This window comes from Aquarana catesbeiana, linkage group LG01, assembly GCF_042186555.1.
Source record: "Aquarana catesbeiana isolate 2022-GZ linkage group LG01, ASM4218655v1, whole genome shotgun sequence".
Taxonomy (NCBI): Eukaryota; Metazoa; Chordata; class Amphibia; order Anura; family Ranidae; genus Aquarana; species Aquarana catesbeiana.
The window spans coordinates 236,330,787-236,354,722 of record NC_133324.1 but is presented as its reverse complement, the minus strand read 5'-3'; the positions used below and the strand labels follow the sequence as shown (position 1 = coordinate 236,354,722).

General features: G+C 44.5%; 1 protein-coding gene across 1 annotated transcript; it reads left to right on the top strand.

Annotated features, from left to right (window-relative positions):
* The first annotated feature begins 1,710 nt into the window (after positions 1-1,710).
* On the top strand, positions 1,711-22,303 carry ERP29 (endoplasmic reticulum protein 29). Its single transcript, XM_073626016.1, has 3 exons — positions 1,711-1,897; positions 13,147-13,285; positions 21,637-22,303. Exons 1-3 carry the CDS (start codon positions 1,769-1,771, stop codon positions 22,137-22,139), a joined length of 771 nt encoding a protein of 256 aa, XP_073482117.1. The 5' UTR covers positions 1,711-1,768; the 3' UTR covers positions 22,140-22,303.
* The last annotated feature ends 1,633 nt before the right edge of the window (positions 22,304-23,936 follow it).

Below are 23,936 nucleotides of genomic sequence, written 5' to 3'. Positions count from 1 at the left end.
CTGTTCTGTTGAAGTCTCAGAGTCTGCCAATTACTCTTGCAACTACCAAAGGGTGTCCTGGCCCTAACACTCTCTCCAAAAGTTCTATCAAGAGAAATAAAAATCTCTTTTGCATTCAAGAAGTGTCTGGCGCCCAATGACTTTAACTACTTTGCTCCCACTATGCCTCACAACCCACCATATACAGAAGGATGTCAGCTATCTCTGGCCCTGGAGGTTCTCATTAGACCGAAGGAGGCCTGGGATTTTGCTACACACACATGAGTGCATGCGTGTGTATATACATAGCTCCCAACTGACCCTGATTTGGAGCAATGTCCCTCTGTCCCTCATTCCTCCTCATTTGTCCCTCATTTTGATCTGATCTATATAGTTGTATATTAAATGCACTTTTTATCTATCAAAAAGTGTTTCCCAGGGCTAAACCTTTCATCTGATTTCTAAATTGCTGCATTTGTAAATTCCAAAAGCAAATATAAAGGAACAGTAGTGGTAAAAAAAAAGCACTTGTGGGTTTAACCAATCTGTTTTTTTTGTACAATTCTCCTTTAAGGGGGTGTGTCCTATATCTGCATACTTTTGCTGATAGGTGTCCCTCATTCCCATCTCAAAAAGTTGGGAGGTATGAATATATACTCTCTCTCTCTCTATATATATATATATATATAATGTATATATATACACACACACACACCCATACCCACACAGATACATGCTCTTATGGCAGAGATCAGTGGGAGATCTTCCTGCCAGTGTTCTGTCGAGAACTGTCCCTCATCGGATAGTGTCCGCCCTGTACTGTGCAGACGCAGCGATTGCGCAGTATGGAGGACAAAGGAGACGCCAAAAGTCTCCAAACATCAACAGCTGTTCATGAGCTGTACACGGCGCCTGTGCAATTAACACTACATTGTGCCACACGCTCCCGATGCTCGTACAACTCTGCAAGGGTCGGGTGTAGGGTCTGCTCATCATTGTAAAACTGCAAAGACCTGTCGTTTACACGCTTCTCAATATTACATCCGCCCCTTTGACAAATCCCCCCCATCGCATGAGCGCTGGCCATCTTCTGTATGCATCCGCCCCTTGCAGATTTGCACGAGCATCGGGAGCGTGTGGCACAATGTAGTGTTAATTGCGCAGGCGCCGTGTACAGCTCTTTCAGTGTCTCCTTTGTCCTCCGTACTGCACAATCGATGCGCCTGCGCCTGCGCACTGCGCAGTACAGGGCGGACACTATCCAATGGGAGATCTTTCTCGGCAGAACACCGGCACAGAGTGCTAATGCACACAAAAAGAGTGTGCATTATGGTGTGCCCAGGCACATCCTGCACACACCTATGCCTGTAGCAGTCACCTTTGTTACAGATAAATCAAAAATGTACACGTATACAGTAGGTTGCTAATAAATCTGTTTTAGCTTCTGCTGTAAATGTATTTATTACAGGTATTTACTGTATATCACTGTGACAATATACACACTTTACATATGTTGTACATTCCCATTAGTCCATTTCAGGGTTTCCTTCTTTTCCAATGATTTCTATTATTTTTCCAATAAAAAGGAGTATAGAAAACAGAGTGAGTACACTTGTCTTAGTGTTGTACTTGATTAGCAGTGTGTTGTTAGTGGAAGTGGTCCCAGAGGACAGGGTCCATGGAATGTTCTGGAGGTGACCTGTGATAAGACATACAGGAAGTATGGGTTCAGGCACACCACGTGACCTCCTCCTCTGTTCATCAGCCTTTCATCACTCTCCAAAAAACCATGGCGAGAGGATGCAATGTGCCGGCTGTGTGTGCAGTGCTGGGGCTGCTGGCTTCCTGTATCCTGAGACAGTGCTCGGCGCTACACACTAAGGGCTCCCTGTCTCTGGACCACATCACCTTCTATAAGGTACGAGTATGCTTGTCATTCACCCCCCAGCAGACATGGACTCCCCATCTCACTGTGTATAGAGACTGAGGGGGGCTGCTACATTCTTCACTTCCTACTAACATACTAGTCAGTTATTGATGTAAACAATGAGGGCAATTTACTAAGACTGGAGCAGCTGTGGATGACAACCAATCAGCTTTTATTGTCAAATCTTCTCCAGATTCTTTCTCTGCTCCAGTTTTAGTAAATCCCCTCCATATGTGATTTCCCATGTGTATATAAATCCCTGTATTGGTGTATGCCCCCTACTTCATATAATGGTACAGTGTTGTGTTCAGAGCTGACAGGCTGTGTGTTGTAGACAATGATGTGTCTGATGGGTTATTTACTAAAACTGGAGAGTGCAAAATCTGGTGCACCTCTGCATGGAAACCAATCAGCTTCCAGGTTTTATTGTCAAAGCTTAATGGAACAAGCACAGGTTAGAAGCTGATTGGCTATCATACATGGCTGCACCACATTTTGCACTCTCCAGTTTTAGTAAATCAACCCCGATGTGTCTGATGGGATGACACTGACGATCGTGAATGGTGTTAGGTATTCCTTGTCTGTACAAGCTGTCAGTGCCACGGCGTTCTCACAGCTAAGCAGCAGCCAATAAGAGAGGATCAGGGCGGATCAGCTCCCTGGGCCCGGCCAATGACAAGAGCCTACGTGTCTGGCTGCTTTCAGAAGACTGACAGTTGGAACAGCAGCGTGTGATCTGTGAATCTAGAATTCTCTCTATAGAAGGCTGCTCCACCCAATCACAGGCTTCTCTTTATTATGAAGTTATAATTGGATATGTCTGCTTTGTAACTTTTCTTTGAACTTGGAGTATAATGTAATGTAAAGTATAATGGATGGAAGGAGGTAACTGTGTAAAGTGCAGCGCCCATAGCAAATAATGAGTGCCCATATGTGTATATATAGTAAGATAAACATACAGTACCTTGAAAAAGTATTCATACCCCTTACCTTTTTCCAATTTTTTTTTATGGCTTCCGTAACCCCACTGTATAAAATTCAAAATGCTAACCACAACATACAAGGCCATCCACAACATCGCCCCCAGCTACATCATCAACCTCATCTGCAGATATCGCCCAAATCCTCCTCTCCACTGCTCCCAGGACCTCCTGCTCTCTAGCTCACTTGTTACCTCCTCTCATGCTCGCCTTCAGGACTTCTCCAGAGCCTCTCCCATCCTCTGGAACTCCCAGCCCCGGTATATCCGAACCTGTCCACCTCAGAGAAGCATATCCCACACCCACCTAAAAACTGTCCCTGAGCCACCCCCCAGCAAATCATTCCCTGCATCTATTACCTTTTGTACCACCACTCCCTCCTTTTAGAGTGTAAGCTCTACGAGCAAGGCATTCCTGTTCCTTCTGTATTGAACTGTACTGTAATTGTGCTGCCCTCCCCCTCTCTACATTGTAAAGCACTGCGTAAACTGTTCTATATAAATCGTGTATAATAATAAATAATAATAATGTTTCAACCAAAAATGTAAATGTATTTCATTGGGATTTTATGTGATAGACCAACACAAAGTGGCACATAATTGTGAAGTGGAAGGAAAATGATAAATGGTTTTCATAATTTTTTAGAAATAATATGTGAAAAGTGTGGCGTGCATTTGTATTCAGCCCCCCTGAGTCAATACTTTGTAGAACCACCTTTCTCTGCAATTACAGCTGCAAGTCTTTTTGGGGATGTCTCTACCAGCTTTGCACATCTAGAGAGTGAAATGTTTGCCCATTCTTCTTTGCAAAATAGCTCAAGCTCTGTCAGATTGGATGGAGAGCATCACGTGAAAAGCAATTTTCAAGTCTTGCCACAGATTCTCAATTGGATTTAGGTCTGGACTTTGGTCAATTCTAACACCTGAATATACTTTGATCTAAACCAGTGTTTCTCAACTCCAGTCCTCAAGGCACACCAACAGGTCATGTTTTCAGGATTTCCACTATTTTGCACAGGTGATTTGATCAATTTCTTTGCCTTAGTAATTACCACAGCCATTTCATCTGAGTGAAATCCTGAAAACATGACCTGTTGGTGCGCCTTGAGGACTGGAGTTGAGAAACACTGATCTAAACCATTCCATTGTAGCTCTGGCAGCATGGTTAGGGTCGTTGTCACTCTGGAAGGTGAACATCCGCCCCATTCTCAATTTTTTTGCAGACTCTAACAGGTTTTCTTGTAAAATTGCCCTGTATTTAATATAAAAATTACCGCGCTAGGTAAAATGAACAATTACAATATAATTCTAGAAAAGAAAAAGGAACTAGTGGCTTAAAGTGAGATACACACCAAAACAGTAAAAAAGAAAAATGAAGCCGCATTAATAAATGACATACATAAAGTGATTAACAATACGTGAATGAACCACAATTCAGTATCTTAAATTAAATGTTATACATAGTAAAGTCCATCAACCGCAGGTGAATGTGCATATCCTGTATTTTCACTGATTGAGACAGCACCCAAACACCACTACAGACTTGTGGACGGCCACCACATAAAATGCGTGCTTACCAGAGGGCAAGCTTAATCTTGCTTGCGGCTTTCAACCCAGTCAGGGCCTTTATCCAGGGGATGTAAAATGTCGACACACAATGGTCCCTTAGTGTGTATTAGACAGGACATCAATCAATCAGGGCTGGGGTGACTCTGTTATCCAATTGCCATAGACAAGGCAGTTATACCCAATAAAAGAAAACTCACCATAGTTTAATATGTAACACACAGGTTTAATTCAATTAAAATTGCACTTACATCAAGAGCGTAAAATCATAGCATCATTTGTAAAAAGCCGACCGACTAGCGATCACCCATTCTCTCAGGACCTAAGCACAATGACGTCAGCACGCCACTCCTCCCGACGCGTGTTTCATCACAAGCTGATGTCGTCCTGGGGCATGGGTGACGCACTGACTCATCGCGCTAAATAGTAAACAGGAAGAACCACGCCTCGATCTGAGTTTAGGGTGACAGATCTCAAAACTCCATACGGCAAACTAATACATACGCCAAAACTAACCCAAGGGGATATATTCCAAATGGAACCTAAGGAGTAAAATGAAAAGTGGTATATCAAAATAGGTAATGCCAGGCAAATACTATATAACTATTGCTCCGGAAATATACCAACCCACAGGTAAACATGCTCATATTGATCAGTTTCCCCTTGGTATTAATGTCAGGACCTAGTTACTTTAAGTCATATTTAATATTTTGATAGCATACCGCTATCATAAAAACAGACTCTACGCACAAGACCAATAAAATATTTTATTTTATTTAAGGTGATAATGGTTTATATATAAGTGCCCATAGGGACTCCAATTTTTTTACAGGTCAAACTTGGAACTAAAGGGCAAAAAGGATAGACTCAGCACTGACCTCTGGTGTGTGGAATCGATAATGACAGCAATATCCTCACACTTATATATAATTGGTATAAAGGTTAACCATACCTGACAATCCTCGCATATATTGGAATACTAAAACGGAGGGGGGGAAAGTACCTATCTCATCCCTATAGTATAATGCAATCTTTACCAATCCACAGAAATTGCCCCCAATCCTGTTAGGATCAAATAAGGCCTATACTAACATCACAAAATCCTACAGGTCAAACCAATACCACCCATATAGCATATACATGTTCAAAAAGGGGAAATACCATAAAAGGCCTAAGCTCTACAGGGGAAAGAAAAGGGCCATGGGGACTTGGGAGGGTTCACCAAGGTTATTTGCCACTATGGCTATAGCTAAAAAAAGCTACCCATGTAGATCGAACCCCCAAGGTGAACACTAGAAAATAAATAAAATAAATTGCCCCCAATATCATCAGCGTTACCACCACCACCCAAGGCTCACATCCAGTTCACATCTCTATAAAGCTCCCTATGAATTGTCAATGAAGGCATTTAAATCAACATCCACATTCAACCCAAAGGGGCATAACACTTAATCCCGTGGATCTATGACATTTCAGATCTGGATATCTCCCTCACCAGAGAGCTTCCTCTCCAGTGGGGGCGATATTTACCTATTCCCAAAAAAATGTTTCTCAAGGGTTTTTATTGTGGACCAACAGGTAATGTTTGGAGACAGAATGTTTCAAAAAAACCTCTTGATGTTAGTAATGTATTCATTCAATCTTACCTGGAGGGGGCGTTTAGTCCTGCCCACATACTGGAGCCCACACGGGCACTGGAGCAGGTAAACTACCCCCATCGTAGAGCACGTAATGAAAGGCTTAATCTCGAATTCTACAGAGGTACTAGTAGAGATGAATTGTTGGGTCCTCCTATGTGTACATCCACTCAGGGAACAGACCCGACATCTCCTACGTTGGTAAAAAACCATAAGGTTTTGAAAGAAACCCTTTCTTATTGGTGGGGGGTTAAAGATATTCGGGGCTACTCTATCCCTAAGAGATGGAGCCCCCCTTGTAAATGACTTGGGGCTTGTTAGGCAAAATGGTATTCAATACACGATCGTTGCATACAATGTGCCAATGTTTATTTATTAACTTTTTTACGTTTATGTGCTGCACCCAATAAGTTGTAATGAAGGGAACCATTGAAGTGGACATTCTGCCTTCCTGGGGGGCTTCTCTCTAAGTAGATCCCTCCTATCCATGAGTGTGACTTCCTCAAGGGTATAGCCCTTCTCCTCAAACCTCTTAGTAAGTATGTCAGCCTGCACTGAAAACTCCCTTGCATCTGTACAATTACGTTTGAGCAACATATATTGGCTCTTTGGGACTGATCTGAGCCACGGGCCATAGTGGCAACTGTCAACAGGGATGTATGAGTTTCTCTCGGTGGTTTTAAAATAAGTGGAGGTGGAAAACTTATCCAGCCTCACTGAGATTTTAAGATCCAGAAAATTTATCTCGGATTGACTAGCCTCATAGCTCAGAGCAATGCCCCTATTGTTGTTGTTTAAATACCCCCCTGAGTCACTTTGTAGAACAAACTTTCACTGCAATTACAGCTGCAAGTCTTTTTGGGTATGTCTCTACCAGCTTTGCACATCTAGAGAGTGACATTTTTGCCCATTCTTCTTTGCAAAATAGCTCAAGCTCTGTCAGATTGGATGGAGAACGTCTGTGAACAGCAATTTTTAAGTCTTGCCCCAGATTCTCAATTGGATCTAGGTCTGGACTTAGACTGGGCCATTCTAACGCATGAATATGCTTTGATCTAAACCATTTCATTGTAGCTCTGGCTATATGTTTAGGTTTATTATCCTGCTGGAAGGTGAACCTCCGCCACAGTCTCAAGTCTTTTGCAGACTCTAACGGGTTTTCTTCTAAGATTGCCCTGTATTTGGCTCTATCCATCTTCTCATTAATTCTGACCAGCTTCCCTGTCCCTGCTGTAGAATAGCATCCCCACAATATGATGCTGCCACCACCATGTTTCACAGTGGGGATGGTGTGTTCAGGGTGATGTGCAGTGTTCGTTTTCTGCCACACATTGCGTTTTGCTTTTAGGCCAAAAAGTTACATTTTGGTCTCATCTGACCAGAACACCTTCTTCCACATGTTTGCTGTGTCCCCCACATGGTTCTTGCAAACTGCAAATAGGACTTCTTATGGCTTTCTTTCAACAATTGCTTTCTTCTTCCCACTCTTCCATAAAGGCCAGATTTGTGGAGTGCACAACTAATAGTTGTCCTGTGGACAGATTCTCCCACCTAAACTGTGCATCTCTGCAGCTCCTCTAGAGTTACCATGGGTCTCTTGGCTGCTTTCTGATTAATGCTCTCCTTGCCAGGCCTGTCACTTCATGATGCTGTTTGTTCACTAAGGTTCTCTAACAAACCTTTGAGGGCTTCACAGTACAGTTGTATTTATACTGAGCTTAAATTACACATAGGTGGAATTTTTGTTTACTAATTTGGTGACTTCTGAAGGCAATTGGTTCCACTAGATTTTGGTTAGGGGTATCAGAGTAAAGGGGGCTGAATACAAATGCGCGCCACACTTTTCAGATATTTATTTGCAAAAAATTTTGAAAACCATTTATCATTTTCCTTCCACTTCACAATTATGTGCCACTTTGTGTTGGTCTATCACATAAAAACCCAACAAAATACATTTACGTTTTTGGTTGTAACATTACAAAATGTGGAAAAATTTTCAAGGCACTGTACGTCAAGCAGATCTCTAAAAATACATTAAAGAAAACTATGCATTCTCTCTTTTTTTTTTTTTTTTTCAAATAACAGTTTTATTAGATATCTTAGCAGATAAAAGAACAAAAACAGAACACAGTAAATTCTGGGTAATACTAGAACAGGGATATAGCAAGTACAGACATTTTAGCAGTAAGTGGTGCTAGATCGTTGCTAAGTTATACTATGAACTAGAGGTCGACCAACATGGGTTTTTCTCTGGCCGATGCCGATATTTAGAAATCGCGGCTGCCGATGGCTGATATATGATGCCGATTTTTTTTTGGGCCGATATGTTAGGCCGATTTTTTTTTTTTTTTCCCTTCATCCCATAAAATCTAAGGCCCCTTTCACACTGGGGCGGTGCGAGCGATGGCGGTAAAACAGCGCTGTTTTTAGCTCCGCTTTACCGTAGTTTTTGCTGTGGTATTCAGCTGCTAGCGGGGCGATTTTACCCCCCTGCTAGCGGCCGAGAAAGGGTTAAAACCACCGTAAAGCGCTGCTGTAGCAGCCCTATGCCGGCGGTTTAACCACGCTGCCCCATTCATTTCAATGGGCAGGAGCGGTAAAGGAGCAGTGTATATCATTAAGCTGAGAACTCCTACACACAGAGTTTTGTCCATTGATAAGTATAAACATTGTAACTCTTTTTGGTTCTTTTCTCGGACTTGGCAGGCTGCCCAGATAGGTAGTCGCTCCACGGGAAGACTTCAGGCAACTTGCATTGACTTCTTTTAGACCCCTTTCACACTGGGGCAGTTTGCAGGCGCTATTGCGCTAAAAATAGCGCCTGCAAACTGACCTTAAACAGCCACTGCTGTGTCTCCAGTGTGAAAGCCCTGAGGGCTTTCACACTGCAGCAGTGCGCTAGCAGGATGGGAAAAAAAGTCCTGCTAGCAGCATCTTTGGAGCGGAGAAGGAGCACTGTGTATACCGCTCCTTCACCGCTCCTGCCCATTGAAATCAGTGGGGCAGCGCGGCTATACAGCTGGCAAAGCGCCTCTGCAGAAGCACTTTGCAGTGGTTCTTAACCCTTTAACCCTTCTTAACCCTTTCTCGAATACCGCCGCTAAAACAACGGTAAATGCCGTTAATAATAGCGGCGCTTTACCGCCGACGCACCTCCCGCCCCAGTGTGAAAGGGGCCTTACAGAAGTCATTTGCAAGTCGCACTGAAGTTTTAAATCGGCCTTTTTTATCAGCACATCAGCACATAAAAATGCCAAATATCGGCTGATATATCGGCCGGCTGGTATATCGGTTGACTTCTACTATGAACTGTTAGATGGTAAATGAGGTTTGCCATAAGCTACGTGAGAGCCTATGGAATATAAGGAAGACGTAAGAGAGAAGGTAGGATAGAAGGAGGGGAAAGAGGAAGGGGTGAAAGAATGAGACCCTGCCACCAACTTACAAACATTATGAATAAAAGTGCAGCAAAGTCCAGGGGCCCCTGAGGCCTAATGGTGACCTCCAGAGTTAGGGACAGCTGACATCCTTCTGTGTAGAGTGGGTTACAAGGCATGGTGGGTGTAATGCAAGATGAAATGGTGGGGCTCAGACACTTTTAGAATGCAAAAAGAGATTTATTGTCTCTTGAACAGAACTGGGGGAGAGAGGGTTAGGGTCAGGACACCCTTAAGCAGATGCAATGATAATTAGCAGACTCGGAAACTTCTATAGAAAGACAGCTATACAGATGAAGGCCTCCAGCCGGACACCGCTTCTGTATAAGTAGGACCACTGTCTCCTATGGCAACAGTCTTGTAGTAGTTGCTAACGGTAGTATATTTGACTATTAAAAACACAAACAGTTCTCAGTTTATTCCACAATCACTAACTGTGGATTTTCGCTCAGTGAACTCCCAGTCTTTCACTAGACTTCAGATCCGATAGCCACTGGATCCCCTGAACTCTTTCACTGTTAGCACTCAATATCTTCCTCAAGCGTCAACCCCGCTTCCCTGCTGGGTCCCTGGCTTAGCACTCACAGGTACTCTTCAAGAGTCACCCCTGCTGACCCACTAGGTCCCTGGCTTGGCACCCACTAATGCTCCTCAAGTGTGCCCTCTGCTGTCCCACTGGGTCCCTGGCTTGGTACTCACTGAAGCTTTCCCACTTCTTTACTGTCCCCGGCTGATGAGAAGACTGCTCAGGTACTGACTTCAGATTATTCACGGTGGTCTCCGGTAACAAGGTGGATGGTCCCTTAGTGGTGACAGCTTCCCCTTCCACCTCCCACCACAGCTGGTTCCCTGTCCGGCAGAGCTGCTACTTCTGGTTGGACTGCAGGCCAGTAGTCCCAACCCTACGCTGCTCTCCTACTTCTGGATAGGCCTCAGACAGCCTAGCAGCCAGATGCCCCGGGATAGGCTTCCGGCCTAGCAGCCCGGGGCAGTATAACACATGTCCACCCAGACAGCCATCCATGTGGCACAGAACCCCGATCACCTGACTCCACCTAAATAAATAGGCTCTCCCAGCAGACCAAGGGACTTAAAGAAACCCCTGCCAATTGGCTGAGACACCCCATTCATTATCTGTCCTTGCTATGTCCTCGTCTTACCCAATGTCACCAGCTACCATGCCATCTACTGACAGAGGAGAGAAGTACAGAAATTCCAGCATTAGGGAGAAATCAATTGATCTCCTAACAATTGGCTAAGACAACTATCGCCTGGCAACTAAATTTCATAGCAACCCTGCCTAAACTTCAGGGTACTACATCCTCACCCTGCCTAGGGAAAACTACGTCTGCGAGTTTGCAGAAAAATGATTTGAACTCCCAAGCCTGAGAATGAATGTCCTGGCAAAAACTGGGACGGGTGGGGATGGGGAAACAGGAAAGGAACAAAAATAACAATACACTGGGTGTACCACCTAACTATCTATCTAATATATACAGTAGTAAGAGACATAAAAGGTTAGCATTGCTATCCACATCAAATCACTGTCTCCTTGTCCAAGATGCAATGGGTGCAGGAACACCTGAAAGAGAAACAATGGACAGCAAATAAATGCATCCTATCCCTATGATAACACAGTGCAATGTGTACATGAGTGAATTTTGAGTAAACGTTGATTACCCTCAGCCAAGGGCAGCAATCACATGGTCTGGGTTAATCTTGCAACCATAACCCCAAGTTTGCAACACTGAAGTGTACCTCTCAGCTATCTTGGGCGACAACTTTTGGAAATCCACCCGCAAAGGGATCTGAAGGAAGCTCCGCACAGCTTCATCTAACCATTGTGTTTCCTTGTCCTGGATCGCTTCCTCTAGATGGGCCAGTATGTAGGGATACAGATAACCATACTCCTCAGCCACTTTCTTAATAATTATACGCTGTGTTGGACAGCCTAGACAGTGCTTTAGGATCTCCGTACCTGGCTAGGACCCGTGCATCTGGTGCATGTTGAACTGGGTATCCGTCAACGATATCTGGCTTGCAATCAGACTTTATCATCTGGATCGGTTTGTTCAATGCAGCTTTAGGAACACATTTTGCCCAGCGATCCTCCTCAGAGGGCTTAGTAATGCCTAAGAAGGGAGCTGCACTGCCAGACCATTAAACTTTGACACTGGCCGCTGGCACAGAGGGAATTTCATCCTCCTTTAAATCACACAATTGCCCATCATCACTATCAGTCCACTTCCTAGTCCATGATAAAACGTCTGAAAAGGGTTCAGAGACCCGATCGGATGGGATGTCCGAATCGTATATAGTAGCGCATTCTTCAGCCGGGAGATAGGTGCGTGTGGAGCTGGCTTTATTTGGCACAACCACATTGTCTCTCTTAATGGCCACAGGTATCATCTCCCCCACTGGAACACTACCTTCACCCTTTGCAGGCTTACCCAACTCCAGCGTCCTTTTCCCCGGTGGCTCCGCCATCAAGGAGAGCTGGTGAGCCCGACTCCGGTCTCGTGGGATTACCGGAGCACTGGGTCCTGGAGCAGCTACAGAAACAAGAGGAGCAGCTTCTCTCGTAAGCCAGGTGATAGCAGGTGGACTCTCAATGCCGCTCCCAGCCGGGACGGCGACATTCTTATTCCAATCCGCTTGCAGTATCCGCAGAGGTTGGGCTGGTGAGACTACCTCAAGTAGGGGTTCCCCGCAGCGTCCACAGATGATGCAAGGCCTCAGATGCGTGGCCAAACCGGAAGTTTTCCCACAGATCAGTCCCAAGGCCTCATAGCCTCCAGCCGTATACAAGGGAAGACTACCCTTAGATGTATACCGCACTCCGGTGTCAGTCAGAGTGTCCTTGGGCTCGCTCAGACCAAGGCCAACACCTGGAGCATACATCTATCATTTCAGATGAGATTCAAACCATGTATGGGCCGGCTGAACGTACCCAAGTTAATTGATCGATCAACTAGGGTACAAACAGCCTGCCAGATTTCACGTGCAGTTATCGCTAGCAGCTAATATAGCTGCTAGCAAAAATCACTGTGTTCTTTCGGGGGGCTTGCCTGCCCCCCCCTTGCTGGGCAAACACAATCGCTTGGCGGGAGGGATTCCCCTGTCAACACTGTCTGTGGTTTCAGGAAAGAACTTTGCCCCGTCTATGGCCGGCATTAGACTTCTGACATCACATGTATGATAGTGTTGCCCAGCAGCAGTCTCAAGCTTTTTTTTGATGACTACACACAGAAGGCATTTACAGATAAATAACATGACCAAAATATGTTATATACAGATGTAATACATACACATAATGAGAAGATTTTTGTTGACAGTGTTTCAGAAAAATATCCATTGCCTATTTGCACTCCGGAATCAGATGTTATATGAATTATAGTGTCATAAGACTAAGTTCATGCTTGTGGGTCTGCACATTTTCCTGCGTTTTTTTTTTTTTTTTTCTTCACAAGTGTGAATGGGCTCCATAGAAAATAATGGCAATCCTCTTGTCATGTATTGTCACATGTCAGCCAATATATGTCAAATCGTACAATGGGAATGGGGATTTACATATATATTTTTTTTATGTATAACACATTCTTAATTTTCTCTCTCCCGCAGGTAATTCCAAGGAGTAAATTTGTGCTGGTTAAATTTGACACTCAGTACCCTTATGGAGAAAAACACGATGAATTTAAACAATTAGCTGAAAGTTCATCTTCTAGTAAAGAACTTCTAGTGGCCGATGTTGGGATTTCAGGTAAATATGTACCGCGTCTCTGGTTGTCACTAGATATAATAAGGAGTCAGATGAGGGTAGGCCCTTCCAGAACAGTCATCTTTGTCAAATTAAAATGTGAATGGATTGGTGGAGATCCTCTTTTATTCTTTACCAAATTTCAGTGATTAGAGTCAGATTTTCCTATTGAGAGTACCTGCAGGCATGAAGAAAATGATTGTGTTCTGGAAGGTAGGAAATGTCACTAATTATTTTGTTGTGTAACATCCACTAACCATCTTATGTGAAATGCCAACTATGCATTACCTGAGGAACCAGTGAGATCCTCCATTATCCATTGTACTTTAGAAAAAGATAGCAAGCCTCTAATTGGGTCTTTTATAGATAGGATGTCTTATTTCATCCATCAGAATTTCAAGGTGGGGTGGTTCTAGTTTAAAGAAAACTTATCATCAGAAGTTGGAAATCATTCTTGACTCCCCTAGGGAACCCAGTGCACAAAGTGTGGTCCAGTTTAGCTCCAAACAGTAGTTTTCAAATAAAACATTTTATTTCTGTTTGTGCTATAGCTTCACCCCAAGCTGCAGCCCGATTTATGGGGGAGCTATAGCCAGAACTTAGCCCAGAATCACCCACTAGCCTTTCTGGGAAAAGGAGATTACAGTAGTAACTGTCAGCTTGTGTTGTTATGATAGACAGTTTGCTGGAGATGAGTGCCATCATTAACAAAAACACAAATCCACAACAACACAGTTTGCCAAGAATGGTACTCCACACACTGTGAGGCTGCTGAAATATCATGCCAAACCGGTCATTTAACATTCTTGAGTTTTTCCTACATTCTGAAAATGTAGTTTAAATACTGAACTTGATAACCACAATAATTGGAGCCTAAACGAAGAAGAACAAGAGTTATGTAAACTACAGCATCCCTGTTACAAGGTCCTCTGCTGTTGGTCCTCTATCCTATTATATTATATATATTATAGAAAATGTTTTCCAAAAGACATGATTGTTGTTTCTTTAAAACATGAGTGTTTTTTAGTAAGGGGAAAGTTTAGATGCGGATAATTTATATTATTATAAATAAAGATAATGTAGTCCTTCTTTAAGGGCCAGAAAGTTTTTTTCCAGCTTATTGTAAAAGTAGATTAAACCAGTGTTTAAAACATAAATATGGATATGCAAACAGAATTTTTCTAAAGGAAAGAATGACTTCCTTGACTATTCTTCAAGTGGAAATTCCATTTGGTATAGATCAAGAACAGAGATTAAAACTGTAAATATATGACTATGCAGAAAGGAAAAACTAGCATGCGATCTGTGTACAAAATGAAACCGTCAATCCGGGATGTGACTGTGGATTTACCTTTGTACGTACACAAAGGTCATACTTCACCTCCTTTTTTATAAGTTTTCAGTTAACTTTGGCAGCTGTAACCAAATTCAGCTAGCCCCAGGGATCGTGCAACATTTAAATTATTAATGACATTCAACTGAACAAGTCCAAACATCTAAGCTCTAGTATCTGTATTCATAAACTCACGGCTATCGGTGATTTTCTGGCCCTATTAGCCTACCAATAGCACTAATACAGAATAACCAGAAGTGCCTTTTGTAGTTAAATGGAGAAATTCATTTATTGGGGATATAACAGTAGTAATGTTTTAATAGCAAATGTTTCTTAAAATGTTTGTGCTTCAGTCTTGCACGGTTTTCAGTTACCTCACTGCATGCTGTTAGCCTTTTACAGTGTGCATTAAAAAATGCAGCAAGTCACATGGAGCAAGCCTTGTTTCCTGGCTGAAGGACACTCATCCAGGCTTTTCCTCCCCTGTGATATGTGATACTGTCCTTGGCTTGCCCCTGGATTTCAGTTTTTCGATCATGGATGCTCAACATAACATGTGGGCATTATTGCAGCTTTAATGCAAAAAAAATAAAATCGGGAGGCTGTAGAGCACTTTTTCTCAACCAGGGTTCCTCCAGAGGTTGCTAGGGGTTCCTTGAGCAATTTCTGCCTCTTCGATAAGTTCCCACTGACACCAAAGATCTTTTTAGCCATCTGTAAGGGGGTAATTCTTCCCAATGACCACAAGTGTAAGGAGCATTCTTCCCACTGACCATCACACTAATGTATCATGAGTTGTAGATAGTCATTTTTAGCAGGGGTTCCCTGAGACCAGAAAGGTACTTCAAGGGTTCCTCTGTGTTGAAAGGTTGAGGAAGGCTGCTGTGGAGGCAACTGATCATTTTTACAGGGCAGCGAATGTGTTACCCTCCCATCCCTGTGCCATCTGTCGTGATTTCCAAGCTTTCCTGTGCCTCCAGAGAGCCCATGACTGCAATAAATGGATGCCAAGCAGGAGATCGAAGAACAATTGTTCCCGGTCTCTTCTGTGACTAATGAACCCAGAAGTGACGAGCATTTAGTCACTTTTGGGTTTAGGGCTGTCATTCCCTGGATACTGTAGCCGGGGAAGCAGTTATTCAAGCAAAAATCTCTGACAGGTGTGATAACCATCCCTTAAGCAAGCCATAGATTATACAATTTTAGGTGGAAGGAAAATTGCTTGATTTCCCCATCAACACAGTCAATGTTGATGGGGTGAATCCCTCCCACAGCGCTATTGTGTTCTACTGGGGTGGAGCCTTCCCTACCAGCAAGACACAATGACCACTGCTAGTGGCTATAGTCACCAGAAGTGATCGCATTCACAAAATCCAACAAGGTGGTTCTACTGAAGTCGATTGATGTATTGACTTAAGTACAACAAGCCTGCCCATAGATGGATCGAATCTTAGCCAATCCCTGCTGAACCGGCTGAGATTCGATCAATTTATGGAGGCTTAACTTTATCCAAAATGAAATAATAAAAAGTTTTATCTTTAGTTCTGCATTATTGTACATACAGCTTTGCAAAGTAAATAATAAATATAGAGAATAAAGCAAACCGACAAACTGGAGGTTGCTGGGAAATTGTATCACTCTGACTCTATTTATATATTAGCTGTCACATTTTACATTAGACAGCAGTCCTCTGAGTGAATGCGTTTATTGGTGTGAAAGGTAGATTTTATGGTTCGATTAACAAACACAATGATATTTTGCAGTCTTTTCCTTTTCTATTCTAGGATAAGATGTTTTAAATTGCCTCCAGGATATTGAAACAAGATGTGACAGATTATCAACTTCCACCTCAGTGGGTTAAACTGATAAGAAAGCAGTGGCTAAATAACGAAACTTTTTTTTTTTTTTTAATCCACAAAAGACCAACAGTAGTAGTAGCAGGGTCAGTAACATCCGTCTAAACTCTAAAGCGATAGCCAGCACCATCAGCAGTATATACAAAAGAAAGCTCCAGTCTATGAGTAGCCGTGTTTTGTATGTAACAGTAGCATTTGCAAGCACAAGTCCAAAGAACAGAATAGCAGCACAACAGTAAAAGCACAAAATTAGTATTCTAAAATGTGCAAAGTTCACCAATGGCTCATACCAGGTATAGCAGATGCAAACCGCTCTGCACCACTGCAAGCCCATTTTTGATTTGCTGATGCTGCATTATTTTTCTGTTTTTAAAGCCTTGTGCTTGCAAACATTTCTGTACTGATGTTTCTAACATCAGTGTTCTGTACATACCGCTGCAAATGGATAGTTTTAGATAGCTTGGATAGTTTAGATAAATTAGATAGTTTTGGTTCCTGTCAGCTTGGTGCAATATAATTCAGTGCAGATGATTCAGTGAGGCTGCTCCTGGCACACGGCTAGGTAAGAATATAGATCAGGGGTCTCCAAACGTTCTAAACAAAGGGCCAGTTTACTGTCCTTCAGACCTTAGTGGGGCCGGACTGTGGGAATAAATAATGCCCCATCTTTGGTATTAAGGGCAGGAATAGTGCTCCATTGTAGGTGTCAGTGGAAGGAGTTCTGTCCCATTGTTGGTGTCAGTGGCAGGAATTATGCCAAGTTTTTGGTGTCAGTGGTAGGAATAATGCCTCAAGGGCCAGAAAAAGGCAAGCAAAAGGCGGCATCCGGCCCCCAGGCCACAGTTTAGAGACCACTGATATAGAGCAATATACTTAGCATTAGCGCCGCCCCTTCTGCTAATTTTGTGTTTGGTGAGCATTGATTCCGAGCATGCGTGTTTGTACTTTCAACTTTTGTGTGACGGATTTGTGTACTGACCATATGAAAATCTGACATCAAAGCGTTGTCCGCCAAAAATTTACTAGCCTGTCATCCAACATTTGTTGGCCGAAAGTTGGACAACAATTGTCAAAAGGAGCATTCTAACGGTAAGATTTTAGGACAACAGTCTGTCAACAGACAATCCCCTGCCAACAATCGTATTGTGTGTACAAGGCTTCAGGCTCAGGGATTTCTGAGATATGTTGTATTATTTTGGGTTAAGATTTTCATTTTCAGGCTTATCCTTATGCCGCGTACACACGGTCGGACTTTCTATCCTACTTGGTCCGGCACACTTTCCGACGGACTTTGTCCGCCAGGTGCGCCGGACTTTAAAACGGACGGACTTGCCCACACACGCCCGGACTTTCCGGCGGGCTAAGTCCGCCCGTCTTTCCGACGGACTTTCGCCGGAGTTCCGGCGGACTTTCAGAATGAACGGACTTGCCCACACACGGACAAGTCCGTTCATTTTGAACGTGACTCAGGTGCGACGGGACTAGAAAAGGATGTCAATCTTGCCGCTTTTATCGGCGAGATTGACACCTTGCGAGCCCCGTCGCGGGGCATACCAGGCCCTTAGGTCTGGTATGGATTATAAAGGGAACCCCCTACGCCGAAAAAACGGCGTGGGGTCCCCCCTAAAATCCATACCAGACCCCGATCCGAGCACGCAGCCTGGCCGGTCAGGAAAGGGGGTGGGGACGAGCGAGCGCCCCCCCCTCCTGAACCGTACCAGGCCACATGCCCTCAACATGGGGGGTGGGTGCTTTAGGGGAGGGGGGCCGCCCTGGGGGCCCCCCCCACCCCAAAGCACCTTGTCCCCATGTTGATGAGGACAAGGGCCTCTTCCCGACAACCCTGGCCGTTGGTTGTCGGGGTCTGCGGGCGGGGGCTTATCGGAATCTGGGAGCCCCCTTTAATAAGGGGGCCCCCAGATCCCGGCCCCCCACCCTATGTGAATGAGTATGGGGTACATGGTACCCCTACCCATTCACCTAGGGAAAAAGTGTAAGTAATAAAACACACTACACAGGTTTTTAAAATATTTTATTAAACAGCTCCGGGGGGGGGATCTTCCTCCAGCTTCGGGGGTCTTCTTCCGGCTTCGGGGGTCCCTCCGCTTCATCTTCTCCCGGCGTCCGGTTGGTTCTTCTCCGCTCTCTTCTCTCCAGTTCTTCGGCCAGCTCCTCTGCTGTCTTCAGGTAGCTCTCTTGCCAGCAGAGGTCCGGACTTCTTGTCTTCTTCTCTTCTCCAGATGTTGACACGACGCTCTCTCCGGCTGGACTGCTCTCCGAGGGCTGCGTTGTGACTTATATAGGCGGAGACCCCGCCCCCTTTTGATGTCACAGTCCCTGGGCATGCTGGGACTGTGACGTTTTAGGGGGCGTGGTCAACATCACCCAATGACCACGCCCCCTAAAACGTCACAGTCCCAGCATGCCCAGGGACTGTGACATCAAAAGGGGGCGGGGTCTCCGCCTATATAAGTCACAACGCAGCCCTCGGAGAGCAGTCCAGCCGGAGAGAGCGTCGTGTCAACATCTGGAGAAGAGAAGAAGACAAGAAGTCCGGACCTCTGCTGGCAAGAGAGCTACCTGAAGACAGCAGAGGAGCCGGCCGAAGAACTGGAGAGAAGAGAGCAGAGAAGAACCAACCGGACGCCGGGAGAAGATGAAGCGGAGGGACCCCCGAAGCCGGAAGAAGACCCCCGAAGCCGGAGGAAGATCCCCCCCCCCGGAGCTGTTTAATAAAATATTTTAAAAACCTGTGTAGTGTGTTTTATTATTTACACTTTTTCCCTAGGTGAATGGGTAGGGGTACCATGTACCCCATACTCATTCACATAGGGTGGGGGGCCGGGATCTGGGGGCCCCCTTATTAAAGGGGGCTCCCAGATTCCGATAAGCCCCCGCCCGCAGACCCCGACAACCAACGGCCAGGGTTGTCGGGAAGAGGCCCTTGTCCTCATCAACATGGGGACAAGGTGCTTTGGGGGGGGGGGCCGCAGGGCGGCCCCCCTCCCCCAAAGCACCCATCCCCCATGTTGAGGGCATGTGGCCTGGTACGGTTCAGGAGGGGGGGAGGTGCTCGCTCGTCCCCACCCCCTTTCCTGACCGGCCAGGCTGCGTGCTCGGATCGGGGTCTGGTATGGATTTTAGGGGGGACCCCACGCCGTTTTTTCAGCGTAGGGGGTTCCCTTTATAATCCATACCAGACCTAAGGGCCTGGTATGCCCCGCGCTCGCCGCAATAGGAAAATTTGTTTTTCCTATTGCAGCGAGCGCGAGATGCAATACCCTGCCCTCGTGTCGTATCTGGTCCGTCGGACCAGCATACACACGAGCGGGCTTTCCGTCGGACCAGCACACACACGAGCGGACTTTCCGCCCGAAACTGAGTCCGGCGGAAAGATTTAAAACTTTCTTCAAATCTAGGTCCGGCGGGCTTTTGGGAAAAAGTCCGCCGGAAAAGTCCGCCGGCGCCCACACACGGGCGGATTGTCCGGCACACTCTGGTCCGCCGGACCAAGTATGCCGGAAAGTCCGACCGTGTGTACGCGGCATAACACAGTGGATCTCACCGGCTCTCCCTACAGCCCAGATGTGGCTTGAACAAATGGGCACAATGCTGCACTACAAAAAACATATATACCAGCATAGAGGCGGGGTGATGATTTAATTATGGATAGAATACTACACTGACAGATTGTTTGTTTGTTTTTTCTTGATTTAGAGGAATACTTTTTAGCTATATACCGTGAGGGAAAGGTGGGTTCTCCCCCATGAGAGGTGGTTTGCAGTTCCTTTATGTGACCTGACATGTGATCTGACATCTAGGTTGTATGTGATACTATTGGGGATTCATATTTGGTGGGGGGACTCCAGTGTATTTGTAAAGTTAAATATTTTTCGGAAATGTTTTGTATTGATTGGTGGAAATTGTACTAATATGACAGTACATTTCGAATGTATTTGGATCTGACATCTCAATAAAATGTTACCTGATTAAAAAAAAAAAAAAAAGATTTTTGGTTTTCGGTGGTAAGTCATGTCAACAATTATGGGGGGAGCATTCGATTAAGTTGAGTACTAGGGTCAGAATTAGTGTTAGCAGTGCCGGGACAAGGTAATCTAGAGCCCAGGGAGAACATGCCAAACTGCAACCTCCCCCCTCAAGATGTATGGGCATTATGTGTCAGCAAAAATCCCCCCCAAAAAATTGAGCACTAATCTGCATGCTTAAGCATAAAGCCTCAGAGTACAAATCCACCCCCCTGCTGAAATCCCCTCTCATAGAACAAATCTTTGCCCCCCCCCCCCCCCCCATTCCCCAACACAAATACCTCTCCCCACTAAAAAAAAGTCACCCCTCCTAGCACAAATCCAATTCCCCTCAAATTTCCCCTCCAAGTACACCAAGCCCCCCCCCACTCCAAATCCCCCTCCTAGTAAAAATACACCCCCCTTTAAACAAAAATTTCCTTCACCCAGCACAATTCCCCTCCCCCTTTACTATATCACCTCTTCTAGCACAAACCCCCCATATATCCCCTCCTAGCACAAATCCTCTTCCCCATCCTTCCCTTCTAACACAAATTCCCCTAAATTGCCACTTCTAGCAATTCGTATCCTCTCCTCCCATAACCTCCCCCCTCCCCACCTCACATGAAACCACAGTGCCCAGGACAATGGTGAAAAGGAAATGTCTGGACAGCCGCACGCCAATTAAATGCCTTTATTGTGGAAAATCAATCAATTCCATAGATGACAACAGAGGTACAGGTACAAGAGCAGCTGGCACGTTTTACACCCTCATCGGTGCTTAGTCAACGGTGCCCAGGGCAACCGCCCTCCAGCCCACCTCTTGTGCTGGCCCTGAGTATTAGGACAGAAGTTTAGAGTTTACGTCTAGGAGGTTAAGTTAAGTGCAAGGAGGGATTTTGTGATTACGTAGCCATATACTGATTGTGTTTTAGGCAATCTACTTATAAATTGGATTATTTTATTTAATTATATGTCAAAACCATAATCTGATCCAATGCATTACTATAGTATATGTGCATCAACAAGAATTTTAGTTGCATTTTGTAGCTGCTCTGTACTAGATCATGTATGAAAATGCTACAAAAAATATTGTTAAGATCCTTTTTTTGTTTGAATTGTGGTTTTCATATTTTACAGATTATGGAGATAAGCTAAATACGGAGTTAGGAGAGAGGTACAAGCTGGATAAAGAAAACTATCCTTACTTCTACCTGTTTGTGGATGGCGACATTGACAATCCTATACACTACACCGGAGTGGTTAAGGCTAGTGCCATCCAGCATTGGTTGAAGACCTATGGGGTATACTTAGGGATGCCAGGATGCCTTGAGGAATATGATGAACTGGCAGGAGATTTCATCAAGTCATCCAGTATTGAAGAGAGAAGCGAACTCCTAAAGAAAGGTCAGGCCATGCTGGCAAATGTCGGAGAAATGGAAAAAAAGTCTGCAGAGCAATATCTCAAGATAATGAGTAAAATCATTGACCAGGGGGAGGACTTTGCCAGCAGCGAGTTTGAGCGTATTACGAAACTGATTGAGAAGAACAAAATGAGTGAGTCCAAGAAGGAGGATCTTCAGAAAAGACTTAACATTATTAGCAGCTTTCAGATTAAAAGTCAAGAGAAGGAGGAACTTTGATCACAGAATAATGTAATATGCTTCCATCCAAACAGTATTCTTTCATTGTGACCTGGCATTATACAAACGTCAATCTGAATACCAATGTTGTACTCCAAATAGAAGCTGTAAATGCTTCTGTCTCAGTATTTGTTTAACATAAAGTTATAAATGTGTAAAGTTTAGCACTTGTACTCAAGCTTTTCTTCTTAATCTGGTATACTATAGCCAATGTGCCATTCATTTGAAATTCCAAAGATGATATTGCTCTATATCCCAGAAAAGTCAATTTTCTGTTTCAATAAATTTTTAATAAAGGTTTAGCAGTGTGAAAACATACAACTGTCATACCAGGTGAAATAGGTTATCCTCAAAGAATGAAGACATACAGCCATGTGACTCCTTGTCAGATGCGCAGATATTACAGAGACATAAATAAATACCTATATTAGCTCAGCTTGGAGAGAAAAGGCTCTCTTCAGTATTGGAGGAAAAAAAACATTATGGGGGAATTTTTTGAGTGACGAAAAGTAAAACTGTGGGGTTGATTTACTAAGCTCCCCGTTTATACTTAATCTGTCTTTGAAATCGTGCAACTTTACTTGAAGTTGCATGATTTCAAAGCCGCAGGTCAGTGCGACTTGGCTGACATCTGTGCGACTGCATGCACAGCTGTCTATGCAAGTTGCACCTGAAATCGCAAAAAAAAGTGCAGAAATCTTTTTTAAGTCAGAGTTGCCCACGATTTGAACAGTTCCATTGCTGACAATAGGGTGCGACTTGTCATGCAATTTGGACCTGTCAAAGTGTCTGTGAACTAATGAATGAACCTGTAAGGCAGGGTTAGGCAACCTTAAAAAGCTAGAGATCTACCTGAACAACATGGGAGAAGTCAAAGATCTCTGGATACAGTGTCACCTCCTCACACCTGACTTAAATAAACCTCTAATTGCCGTACTACTGCGGCGCAATCACGTGCAGTGCGTGGCAATCAAGGGTTTAAATCAGGTGATGCTGAGGCGGCAGCAGCCAAAGGTGTACACATGCTGCAGAAGGAATTAAACTCTCTGTTGCTTTGGTGGGTGCTACCGCCTGCCAATCATGACCAATTCAAGTAAATGCGGCCACTCTGCAAGCACCCCGCAACTGCATGCTTCTGCAGGGTTCAAGGGGTTAAAGCAGGTGGTGAGGAAGCAACACAACACTGCCTGCTTTATCTCTGTATTTTCTGTACTGCACAAAGTTGCAGAGCGTCCTCATTTACTTGAATGGGTCATGTTTGGCAGGTGCTATGCCCACCAACCATGACAGGGCATGTAACTCCCTGCTCCAAAGGGAGTGCGATTGGGGCAGGGGTGGTAAAAACAACACCGCCCAAACTAAAAATGTAAATTAACCCTTACTGTTCTGAGCACCCTATAAGCTGCTGGGTTAGCTGCACTTTGCCATAGACTTTTATTATATCCTGCAGGTGTGGTGCAATTTCTGAAAGCACACCAAAACTTCTGTATTCAGGATGGGACAGGAGCCAACGCTACAGAGGAGGCCTCAGCTTATGCGACTCTTGCTCCCTACTACATCCCCAACATTACATGTAATCCCTCTCCATTGCATTCTGTTTGATGTTCTGGAATGGTGGTTCAGTAAGCCCAGACCGCGATCTACCAGTCATCTGTCTGCAATCTACTGGTAGATCGCGATCTACAGGTTGTGGACCCCCGCTGTAAGGCGAGGACCAAAGAGGAGGATTACAGATGGCAATAAAACAATTTGAGGAAATGGTCAAAAAAAAAAAAGAGAGCCAAAAGTTGGGGAAAG

What these genes read in the sequence shown, in the direction of transcription:
- ERP29 (XM_073626016.1), top strand. Translation starts at nt 1,769, where the DNA reads ATGGCGAGAGGATGCAATGTGCCGGCTGTGTGTGCAGTGCTGGGGCTG. An exon ending in ACCACATCACCTTCTATAAG is followed by an intron (nt 1,898 to 13,146) that starts GTACGAGTATGC and finishes TCTCTCCCGCAG; the next exon opens with GTAATTCCAAGGAGTAAATT. An exon ending in GGCCGATGTTGGGATTTCAG is followed by an intron (nt 13,286 to 21,636) that starts GTAAATATGTAC and finishes CATATTTTACAG; the next exon opens with ATTATGGAGATAAGCTAAAT.